This window comes from Podarcis pityusensis, assembly GCF_964106645.2.
Source record: "Podarcis pityusensis genome assembly, chromosome: 5".
In the NCBI taxonomy this organism is placed as follows: Eukaryota; Metazoa; Chordata; class Lepidosauria; order Squamata; family Lacertidae; genus Podarcis; species Podarcis pityusensis.
This window is the reverse complement of record NC_138032.1, coordinates 2,249,535-2,261,245: the sequence shown is the minus strand read 5'-3', so window position 1 is coordinate 2,261,245 and position 11,711 is coordinate 2,249,535. Positions and strand designations below refer to the sequence as shown.

Genomic DNA, 11,711 nt, shown 5'->3' with positions numbered 1-11,711 from the left:
ACTGCAAAATAACGGGCCACCGATATTAGAAAGAAAGATCGTTTAGCTCAGAGTTTCCTGCCGAGGCAGCTGAACCTGAAAGCTGCAAAGAGGCCTTACCTCTGTGGGGGACTGATTTGAGGTGCAGTTGCTCCGTATTTCCAGGATTACGCCTTGATGTCATCTGGCGGAAAAACAGCCAACCAGCGTCGAGATCAGAAGTTCAGCGATGGTCTGGACCACTTCCCAAAATCCCCGGTCTTGTGGTCTGCCAGTGGCTATTCTGTGTCCTGCAGGCAGAAGGGAGGGAGGGAGGGTGAGAAACTTTTGCAGAGAGAGAGAGAGAGGAGAGATGCTTGGTTTGGGGAGAGTGACACTTTGCAAGGCTGGTGGCGGGGGGTTGCCACTGGACGGATCCCATTGGCCAGCCCCCCGGACGGCCCCACCCCTTTGCAAGTGTAAAAGAAACCTTCGGAAAACCCTATCTCCAAATGCCTCTTGACCCCATCGCGCTTTGCCGGCTGACCTTATTATACGCCCAGAGATATTTATTTATTTGGCTTGGTTGACACCCAGAGAGGACATCCTGGGAGGAAATGACTTTTGAAGCGGCCCCCTATCCCACCTTGCCATGCTGCCCTGACACCTACCTCCAGCGGTGAGTCTCCTTCTCTCCTTTCTTCTTCTTTTCAGCCTGCATTTGCTGTGCAAATTTTTTTTATCTCTTCTGCTATCAGATGGTGGCAGCTGGCTGGGCCGGGCTCCCCGCACGCCTGTCTGTGCTGTGTGTCTCCGAAGAAATATACCACTTGCTTCACGCTCTGCAAGGCTGATTATTATTTTTGGCCGCCCGGTTAGTTATTGTTCCATTGGAGGCAACCCTCTGTTTTGGCAGTAAATAAAGAGGGGAGGATAGGCAGAAAAGCCTGCCCGGAGGACAGATCGCTTGACAAGTGTCACGCAGAGTGACTGAAGACGAGAAAGGACCTTGGGTCCTGCCAGCAGAGTAAAAGAAATAATAATATCTATATCTGTGTCAATCTGCATGTTGACATCTGCAGGAGACCCAGAGAAGATGCAGCAAGCAAGTGTAGCTGAGTGTGTTCCTAGCTAAATAAATAGTTCCAGAATTCCATGTGCATTCCAGCATGTGGGTACACTGAAAGAGAGCGCCCTGAGCATCTCATTCAGGGGAGAAAAAGGCAATCTTTGGATGCAAAGGAATGTGTGTGCATCAGAATGAACAGGGCAGGTCCCAATATCTGAGATGCTTGAATGCTGTGGATAGTTCCTAAGAGCCTCAGGATTGCTGGGCTGCATCAGAACAGCTCCCAGGGTTAAACTACTATGAAACTAATGGAGCTTAACCTTCGGGGACCCTAATCCCAGAGGGACCCCAAAAGTGCCTTTTATCCACATTGCAGACCCTCCAAGAGTCCCTATTTTCCAGGGAGAGTCCCAGATTTACAAAAGCCGTCCCAGTTTCTGATTTTTGCTCCTGGAATGCCCTGCTTTTCCTTAGGACATCCTTAGAATCATAGAATCATAGAATCATAGAATCATAGAGTTGGAAGAGACCACAAGGGCCATCGAGTCCAACCCCCTGCCAAGCAGGAAACACCATCAGAAGCAGGAAACACCATCAGAATTTATTTTCACCAGAGAAATGTTGGAGGGCATGGCATGGCTTTAAAATTTTGGGTCTAGTAGAATCAATCTGTGTCGCATGACTCAAACTGATAACTTTTTTTGTTGTATATTTCAACAAGCCCAAAGTTCGAGATGTTGTAAATGTAGGGAAATTCCTGACATGGCCTGGTTTTGGGGTGTAAAAATGGCGCGGGGGGGGGGGGATTTTGCTGAATTGGCAAAATGTAAGGGAAAACTCGGGTGTATGGCGACGCGATGGAAAAAACAACGATGTGGGGAGGGAAATCACTATGGGGGGGGGCTTCCTAAAAAAGAAGATAACAGTGGTTACCCGGACCTCTTTGCTGGTTGTGAAGGAGCCCCCATAACAGTTCAAGCTTCAGGGCCCCCCAAATGTAGGTCTGCCACCTCCCATCATCTGTGAAGAATTTTGTTTCCAAGAAGGGATGGTTCACAAGCAGAGCATGCTAAATGCTGGTAATCCTTCTTCTCTTCTTTGTTTCACATACCTGGCATTCAGAGATATGTTGCATGGGTACCATTTTGCTCCAATGGCCATTGCCCGCACGCTCCACCTTGCCCGCTATCCTGTTTTCAAACCATCTAGTCGCCTCTGTCCCCCACATCTCGTGCCTGTGGGTTGCAGAAGTTAATGGCCCACTGCTTGAACAATCGCTTGCTCAGCTTTCAGTGTTTTAGCTTAATCGCATCACACGAGGACAGTTGGATAGACATAGGCTTTGGTTCCGATGGCTTTTCCAGATGTGCAGGTTGTGGTGAGCTGGGGATGACGGAAGACAGTTCACACATGGTCAGAGGCAGCACTACTTATAATGGCTGAAATCCCAATCCCGCTTACCTGGGAGGAAGCCCCGCTGAATTCTGTGGGTTTCAGCTTTGCGTGCACGTGGCTAGGATTGCAGTCCCTATTATCCAGCCCTGGATTTGAACTAGGTCTCAGTTCCTAGGAAACCACCTGCTTCTGATTTTATATATTGGTCCTTGCCATTTCTGATGGATGTCTGGTTGTGTCAAGCTCTCAGTTTCTAAAATAAGTTATTGGGTTCTGATTTGCTTGGAAATCTGATCTTCGGAGACTGTGGTTCAGTGATCGAGCGTTTGCGCTGCATGCAGAAGATCTCAGGTTCAGCTTCCGATGGCATCTCAAGGCACGGCTGGAAGACAACCCTGCCTGAAATCTCAGAGAGCTGCCACCAGTCCATTTATACAACACAAAGTTGACTTACTATAAGGCAGCTTCCAATGTTTGTTTTGACCCGGAAGGCATTCTCCACCCAGAGGCTGGGAAGCATGAGGAAGAAAAGGACTCGGCATATGCTCAGAGGTGGGCTGTTCTGTGCTACCCTTGTTGCAAAGCTTTAGTCTGAGATTGGGAGGGGGAAATGGTTTGGGAACATGCAGAGCCAAGACGAGTTCCGCTATAGGGTTAATACTACTAAAGAAAGTGTGCCTCTGAGTATGTACAGTGTATATTCTTTTTTGCTATTTGGTATGTGGCATTGGGGACGCGGGTGGCGCTGTGGGTTAAACCACAGAGCCTAGGACTTGCCGATCAGAAAGTCGGCGGTTCGAATCCCCGCGACGGAGTGAGCTCCCGTTGCTCGGTCCCTGCTCCTGCCAAGCTAGCAGTTTGAAAGCACCTCAAAGTGCAAGTAGATAAATAGGTACCGCTCCGGCGGAAAGGTAAATGGCATTTCCGTGCGCTGCTCTGGTTCGCCAGAAGTGGCTTAGTCATGCTGGCCACATGACCCGGAAGCTGTACGCTGGCTCCCTTGGCCAATAAAGCGAGATGAGCGCCGCAACCCCAGAGTCGGCCACGACTGGACCTAATGGTCAGGGGTCCCTTTACCTTTACCTATGTGGCATTAGTGAGCAGAGCTTCCCAGCTAGATGAAATGTGATGTTAAAGCTGATTTTTGGAATTTCACCCATCCATGGCAAAGTCAGGTTTCCTTTCAAGACCTCTTGCATTGCCTAAGAAATGGACTGAGGCTGAAATCATAACCACGTTGACCCATAAATAAGTCCTATTGAGGGGCTTGCTGCCAGGTTAGGTGGTGGACTCCCTTTCAGTGGAGGTTTTCAAGTAGAGGTTAGATGGTCATCTGTCCGGGATTCTTGAACTGTGATTACTTCATTGCAGGGGGTTAGGCTAGATGACCCTTGGGGGTCCCTTCCAACTCTACAATTCTGTGATTCTCAGTGTGGTTATGACTGCAGTCTTGGGCACTTCATTGTGCCTGGGTCTCTTTCGTCGCTGGTGCAAATATCACAGGCTGTACAGACATATAGCATTTGACTGGGTAGGGTGGTCATGCTGCTTAAGGTAGATAGGAAGATTCAAGGTACCTGCACCAAATCTCTGTTGTCCATATGATATTATCCTCCAAATCTCTGTGTTTCCACACTTTCCCCTCCCTAAATCTGAGGTTTTTTCCATACAGTTTCTCCCTTTTGGAGTTCCTTTGCTCTGAAAATGTTGGACTGAGAGGGGAGAATTGTGGGAAGGCACTGATTTTGAGAAGAGCCAGTGTGGTGTAGTGGTTAGAGTATCAGACTGGTGGACCGGGGTTCAAATCCTCCACTCCGCCATGAAGCTCTCTGGGTGACCTTGGGCCACTCACTGCCTCTCAGCCGAACCTACCTCACAGGGTTGTTGTTTGGGGGATTAAATGAGGACAGGGAGAAAACCACGTACGCCACCTTGAGCTCCTTGGGGAGAAAAGTGGAACAGAAATGCAATATAAATAAGATAAGATAAATACGGACAATGGAGAATTAATGGATGTATATAAAAAAGTGTAGGCGAACCCCCTCTTTCTTTAGCTTAATGGGATTTGTTCTTGCATGGTGGTCTTCTTTAATCTGCTCGGCTCTCTTTGCTATGTTCCTCTTCGCTGCCCCATTTGGCAGGCCTGTGCAAAAAGGAGAGGGCCCAGCTCCATCTAGCAGGGAACTTGCGGTGTGAAATTGCAACCAGCTCTTGTACTTCAGCTGGCAAGGCTTGGGGAATGTGGAATCCAGCCCAGGAAAGGGGTAGCATAGAGGAGATAAGATGGGAGTAGAAGGCAGGTCTGTTTTCCTTCTGAAATCATCCACCGCAACAGACGGTACCTTACCAGTTTCTGGGTGTAAGGAAATCTCAGCTGCGCAGCTGCCCGACTGAAGGGGGCTCTGTGGGTTTGGACAGTGATGGGAAATGGAGAGGGGGGCAGTTGAGATTCCTGCATCGCAGCGGGTTGGGCTAGATGACCCCTGGGATCCCTTCCAACGCTACAATTCTATGATTCTATGACATATTACCATAAAATTATGTGCCTTCCCAGAAATGTCTCTTTCCCACCGCTGAGACGGAAAGCAACCACCGCCGAGTCCACGATGGCTCTGTAATTGCGATCAAAGGCTCAATGCTCCCAGCTATGCAATTACACCCCCTGCCCCCCCAGAGATTAGACAGGGGGAGGGTTGTTTGCAGATCAGCCACTCCCATTTTGGAAATGACAGCCAGACGGTGCTGGAGATCCGAGGTGTAGGGGCTCGGATTAAGGGCGGCTTTGAAATTGCTGCACCTGTTCCCTCTAAAACACGGCGCTTTCTGCTCCATCCTTCCCTGCCCCCAGCGCCGTCGCCCTGTGCTAAAAGTCCTCAACACAAAACCGCCCTCAGCCACGAACGTCTGTATAATTCTTCCCACCACATTGGTTGCCAAGTGGGTCGCGCGAAGAGGCCTGTAGAACCGCTGGCAGCAGGTGGCTCGAGCGAGCGAGCCTGGCCGCAGGGCAACAGAAAGGGGGAGCAGGCTCTGAGTTCAAAACTTTCCTATTAGTATATTATAGCTCTTAACAACTTACGACCAGCATCCCTGTGAAATTGCCATCCCTGTCGATGCCTATTCGACCCCTTTGATCAGCAGAACTGGCAAAGTTACAGATACCACATAATGCCCCTTCCACATTTGTAAGAAATAAATATTTTAGGGCAACAGCACCTAAACTTTGGAACTCCCTGCTTATTGACATCAGGTAGTCACTTTTGCTGCACTCTTTTCAGTGCTTCCTAAAAATATTTTGCCTACCCAGACTACTGATATTTCAAAATAATTTTGCTTATTGTTTGGGTTTCTTTAAAAACAAAACAATAAAAACACACCACTTTGAGGATTGGTGTTGTTGTTTAGTCGTTTAGTCATGTCCACCTCTTTGTCACCCCCTAGACCAGAGCACGCCAGGCACTCCTGTCTTCCACTGCCTCCCCCAGTTTGGTCAAACTCATGCTGGTAGCTTCAAGAACACTGTCCCACCATCTCATCCTCTGTCGTCCCCTTCTCCTTGTGCCCTCCATCTTTCCCAACATCAGGGTCTTTTCCAGGGAGTCTTCTCTTCTCATGAGGTGGCCCAAGTATTGGAGCCTCAGCTTCAGGATCTGTCCTTCCAGTGAGCACTCAGGGCTGATTTCCTTCAGAATGGATAGGTTGGATCTTAAACAACCGTAAAATCATACAAACATAGAGTTGAAAGGGATCCCGGTGGTCATCTAGTCCAACCACCTGCAATGCAGGAATCTCAACGAAGGCATCCAGGACAGATAGTTATCCAACCTCTGGTTCAAAACTTCTGAAGGAGAGTCAACACCAATCAATCAATCAATCAATCAGTCAGTCAGTCAGTCAATCAGTCAATCAATCAATGTATAGCCAATGTATGTACACAGCTTTGTCCCTATGTTCAGTGCAACATGTGAACAAGCCTGTGTGGTGTAGTAGTAGTAGTAGTAGTAGTAGTAATAATAATAATAATAATAATAATAATTTATTATTTATACCCTGCCCATCTGGCTGGGTCCCCCCAGCCACTCTGGGCGGCTTCCAAATACAGTAGTCTGTTAAACATTAAAAGCTTCCCTAAACAGGGCTGCCTTCAGATATCTTCCAAATGTCTGGTAGTTGTTTTTCTCTTTGACATCTGGTGGAAGGGCATTCCACAGGACGGGCGCCACCACCGAGAAGGCCCTCTGCCTTGTACCCTGTGACTTCGCTTCTCGCAGGTAGGGAATCACCAGAAGGCCCTCGGAGCTGGACCTCAGTGTCCGGGCAGAACGATGGGGGTGGAGACGTACCTTCAGATATACTGGGCCGAAGCCGTTTAGGAAAGACCAGAGTTTGAATCCCCCCTCATCCGGTGAATTTGGGCCGGCCTCTGACTCTCAGCATCGCCTACCTCACAGGATTGTTGTGATGATAAAATGGGGAGGGAGAGAAGCCATGTACGCCACCTTGAGCCCCCTGGAGGAAAGGTGTGGCATGGATGCAATGAATCAAACACACAGATCCCCCGGGCTCCAGCAGGCAGCCTGCAGCGGTCGGCACTGGGAAGAGCATTGCCACCTCTTTCTGCTGCCTCACCCTGTTCTTCCTCCCTCCTTCCTCACAGGGATCTCACCTGCCTCCTCTTTGAGCCATCCAGGCGGCTTTAGATGTTCTAAAGGAGATTTGGAAGGAGAATAGGCTCCTAAGCTGCCTGTCTGAGAGAAGCCCAGATCAAGTCTTTTAAAGGATTACACAGGAGCTGATTCCCCCATTACTACTCTGGCTTCTTTTCTCTCCCCCCCACCCCGCCAACAAAAACCACCCCCACCTATGCCCTAAAGGGGGAGGCAAGCTAAATATTCCTGATCTTTCATGTGGTCCCTGCCTTGGAGAAAGCTGGGAATGGGAATTAAGGGCTCAATAGCCGGGTTCTTCAGATGTGCTTTGTGTTTGCGGGAAACGCTCTAAAATGGATTTCTCCCGTATCAGCCTACGGGTTCCTTCCTTAAAAGTGAAATTGCTGTGCCCATTTTGTACGCCTCTGCAGGATTTGGTCGGGTTCTGTTTGTTTGTTTGTTTGTTTGTCAAAAAGCAACAACAGCAGATTTCCCCATGTTGTTGTTGTTTAGTCGTTTAGTCGTGTCCGACTCTTCGTGACTCCCTGGACCAGAGCACACCAGGCCCTCCTGTCTTCCACTGCCTCCCGCAGTTTGGTCAAACTCATGCTGGTCTCTTAGAGAACACTGTCCCACCATCTCGTCCTCTGTCATCCCCTTCTCCTTGTGCCCTCCATCTTTCCCAACATCAGGGTCTTTTCCAGGCAGTCTTCTCTTCTCATGAGGTGGCCAAAGTCTTGGAGCCTCAGCTTCAGGATCTGTCCTTCCAGTGAGCACTCAGGGCTGATTTCCTTCAGAATGGAGAGGTTTGATCTTCTTGCAGTCCGTGGGACTCTCAAGAGTCTCCTCTAGCACCAGAATTCAAAAGCATCAATTCTTCGGCGATCAGCCTTCTTTACGGTCCAGCTCTCACTTCCATACATCACTACTGGGAAAACCATAGCTTTCACTATACGGATCTTTGCTGGCAAGGGGATGTCTCTGCTTTTTAAGATGCTGTCTAGGTTTCTCATTGCTTTTCTCCCAAGAAGCAGGCGTCTTTTAATTTTGTGACTGTTGTCACCATCTGCAGTGATCATGGAGCCCAAGAAAGTAAAATCTCCCACTGCCTCCATTTCTTCCCCTTCTATTTGCCAGGAGGGATTTCTCCATGGATCGCCACAATTATGGCTCCAAGTGCCTTGGAAGTCAAACAGCTTAGTTCCCAAACGTTTTGGCTCCCAAACATTGTAAACCCAGAACTGAATGTTCTTTTGGAAGCCGCATGTCCGATGGGTCTTCTGATTGGCTCCGGGAGCTTCCTGTAGCCAATCAGAAGCTGCGCTTCGGAAGTCGAACATTTTGGAAGTTGAACGGACTTCTGGAATGGATTCCGTTCGACTTCCAAGGTACGACTATATGTAAAGAGATGAGGTCTGCTTCACATGGAGAAATTTGGAGCAAGGTGGCAAATTACCGATGGAGAGAAAAAGGGCTGGCGTGAGATATTTGGATGGCTGAGGCAAAGGACAAGGTGGTTCAAAAATGAATCTTACTTCAACATTGGAGACAGGCTGCTAAGAGTCCTTGTTACAGCACAGCAGCATGTCTGAGGACTTAGGAAGAGAAGCCAGAGGGTGCCATTGCTGGCCCTGAGCATCTGTTATAGAATTGTAGAGTTGGAAGTTACCCCCAAAGGTCATCTAGTCCAACCCCCTGCATTGCCGGAATCTCAGCTAAAGCATCCATAATAATAATAATAATAATAATAATAATAATAATAATAATAATTTTATTTATACCCCACCCTCCCCAGCCAGAGCCAGGCTCAGGGCGGCTAACACCAGTAAAATTACATTTTTAAAAAACCCAATTTAAAATACAGGTTAAAATGCAATTTAAAATGCAGTTTCATTTTAAAAGTAGCCCATAGATCAAAACCGTATGGGGAGGGAAACATAAGAGAGTCAGACTGAGTCCAAACCAAAGGCCAGGCGGAACAGCTCTGTCTTGCAGGCCCTGCGGAAAGGTGTCAAGTCCCGCAGGGCTCTAGTCTCTTGTGACAGAGCGTTCCACCAAGTCGGGGCCAGTACTGAAAAGGCCCTGGCCCTAGTTGAGACCAACCTAACCACTTTGTGACTTGGGACCCCCAGAACGTTGTCATTTGTGGACCTTAAGGTCCTCCACGGGGCGTACCAGGAGAGGCGGTCCCGTAGGTACGGGGGTCCTAGGCTGCATAGGCAGATGGCAGATGGCCACCCAACCTCTGATTAAAAACCTCCAAGGAAGGAGAGTCTGCCACCGCCTGAGGGAATTTGCTCTATTGTCGAACGACTCTTACCATCAGAAAGTTCCCCCTAACGTTTGGATGGAATCTCCTTTCTTGTAACTTGAATCCATTGGTTCGAGTCCTACCTGTCAAACGCCTGGACATTTCAGTTTATTTTAAAGGTGGGTGAACTCATCCAGGTCACCTTGGATTCACTTGGAAATGATGGGAAGACTTCCACACAGGGAAAAATCAGAAAATTCAGATCCAGCAAAATTCAGATCCAGCAAAATTCAGATGCAGCAAAATTCAGCTCAAGAAACAGGGTTCAAGCTTATAACTGCTGCTAAGATTATAATGGCTAAAAATTGAAGTGTATCTCCTACTATATCTGAATGGATGGGGGGAAATTGGCCTAAACTAATTAGGACTGGGCTAATTTATTACAAAAGAATGCATATAAATCAGCCTAACAGGTTTATGGGGAATGGATGCTTTTTGTAATAGTTTGAACATGATCTGTGATAATGTCCAGACATAGGCTGTTTTCAACCTGCTCTGTGGTATTTCTTTATGTTCTTTATCATTGGTTTATTTTGTCTATAAATTAATTAATATCAGGAGATATCAGAATCTTTTTTGGAGATGAATAATAATATTCATCTTCAGTCTTGTGAAACTCCCTGAGACCTGTGGGTACAGGGTTGTATATAAATTTTAATAATAATAATAAGTTCATGGAAAGCGGATAATTAGCTAGCAACAGGTCCCTTCCAACTCTATAATTCTATCATTCTATAGTGAAATGCCTCTGCAGACTTGCCTAAAGGGAAAGAAATCTTTTAGCAGGCATCAAAAGCAGTACAATGAAGATATCTGCCCGAAGAGCAGGACCTGCGAAACTAAAATATTGATTTCTTGCAAGAGCAGAACAAAAACTATGTGGCACTTGCAAAGGAGCTGGTTTTGGAGTCAAAGCGGTCTGGTGAGCCCAGAGTAGCAAGGTGACCTTCCTTTAGTTACCTCCCTTTGGTCTTGGGCTTCCGAGGGCTTTGTACCCCGATAGAAACACAGCGTAGCACCAGTGCGAATCCTGCCAGGGTTGTTTTTATTATGTTTTCAACAGCCTCCTCGATTTCATGCCTGGGTTGTGTGGTCACAATCCCACTCCTCTGAGGCTAGCTTTCTAAATTTGAGCTCCCTGTCATTTCGTCCAGGAGGCGTCAGTTTCTGCGACAGCCTTTCTCTCTCTTTCTGAGATGGGGGGGTCCCCTCTTTAATTCCCTCCCCCCCAGGGAATGATGTCACCTCAGCTGGCTGTCACTCTTGCTTCTCTCACCGCTCCTGAATCTGGGGAATGTCTGCCTTGCCTGACCTGTGAGAGCAACCCTTCGGCACCTGCTCTCTCCAAAGCACTGCAACCCTTAGTACATTCATACCTCGGGTTACAGACGCTTCAGGTTGTGCGTTTTTGGGTTATGGCCGCACCGAAACCTTGGAAGTACCGGAACAGGTTACTTCTGGGTTTTGATGCTCTCGAATGCACAGAAGCACTAAATCGCGCTTTGTGCATGCGCAGAAGCACCGAATTGCAACTTGCGCATGCGCAAACGCGGTACTGTGGGTTGCGGGTGCTGTGGGTAGCGAACGTGCATCCCGCACGGATCATGTTTGCAACCCGAGCGTCCACTGTACTCTCACCAGGCTGACCATCTCCAGGACCTCAAGATTTCTCGCAAGGTGGGACCGGGGGGGGGGAGAAATAGAGACATTGGAGATGGGTCTGTCAAATGTTTCGAGATCAGCTTGTTGCCAGCACTTTTTGGCGAGGTCCTGTCTCCTGGCCCTGGCCCTGGCCAATTGAAAAGGTACGGTCTGTGACTCCTGTAAGAGGTGGTTATTATGCATTTGATCGTGGCATTGCGCCATGCCTGCAAGGCAGGCCACAGACCCATCCCTACATCTGGATAAATGACAAGACATTGTTGTTTAGTTGTTTAGTCATATCCGCCTCTTCGTGACCCCCTGGACCAGAGCACGCCAGGCACTCCTGTCTTCCACTGCCTCCCGCAGTTTGGTCAAACTCATGCTGGTAGCTTCGAGAACACTGTCCCACCATCTCGTCCTCCGTCGTCCCCTTCTCTTTGCACTCTCCATCTTTCCCCACACCAGGGTCTTTTCCAGGGAGTCTTCTCTTCTCGTGAGGTGGCCAAAGTGCTGGAGCCTCAGCTTCAGGATCTGTCCTTCCAGTGAGCACTCAGGGCTGATTTCCTTCAGAATGGAGAGGTTTGATCTTCTTGCAGTCCATGGGACTCTCCAGAGTCTCCTCCAGCACCAGAATTCAAAAGCATCAATTCTTCGGCGATCAGCCTTCTTTATGTACACAGCTCTC

At 48.4% G+C, this 11,711-nt stretch overlaps 1 protein-coding gene across 1 annotated transcript in view; it reads left to right on the top strand.

Moving 5' to 3' along the window:
* Positions 1–348: 348 nt before the first annotated feature.
* LOC308477632 (tumor protein 63-like) overlaps positions 349–11,711 on the top strand; it is a gene marked incomplete at its 3' end in the record, with an annotated part of 28,792 nt that continues 17,429 nt past the window's right edge. The window contains exon 1 of the mRNA XM_081006363.1: positions 349–637. Within this exon, the coding sequence (XP_080862489.1) occupies positions 576–637 (62 nt within the window). The 5' untranslated portion in view covers positions 349–575. The remainder of the gene's footprint in view (positions 638–11,711) is intronic.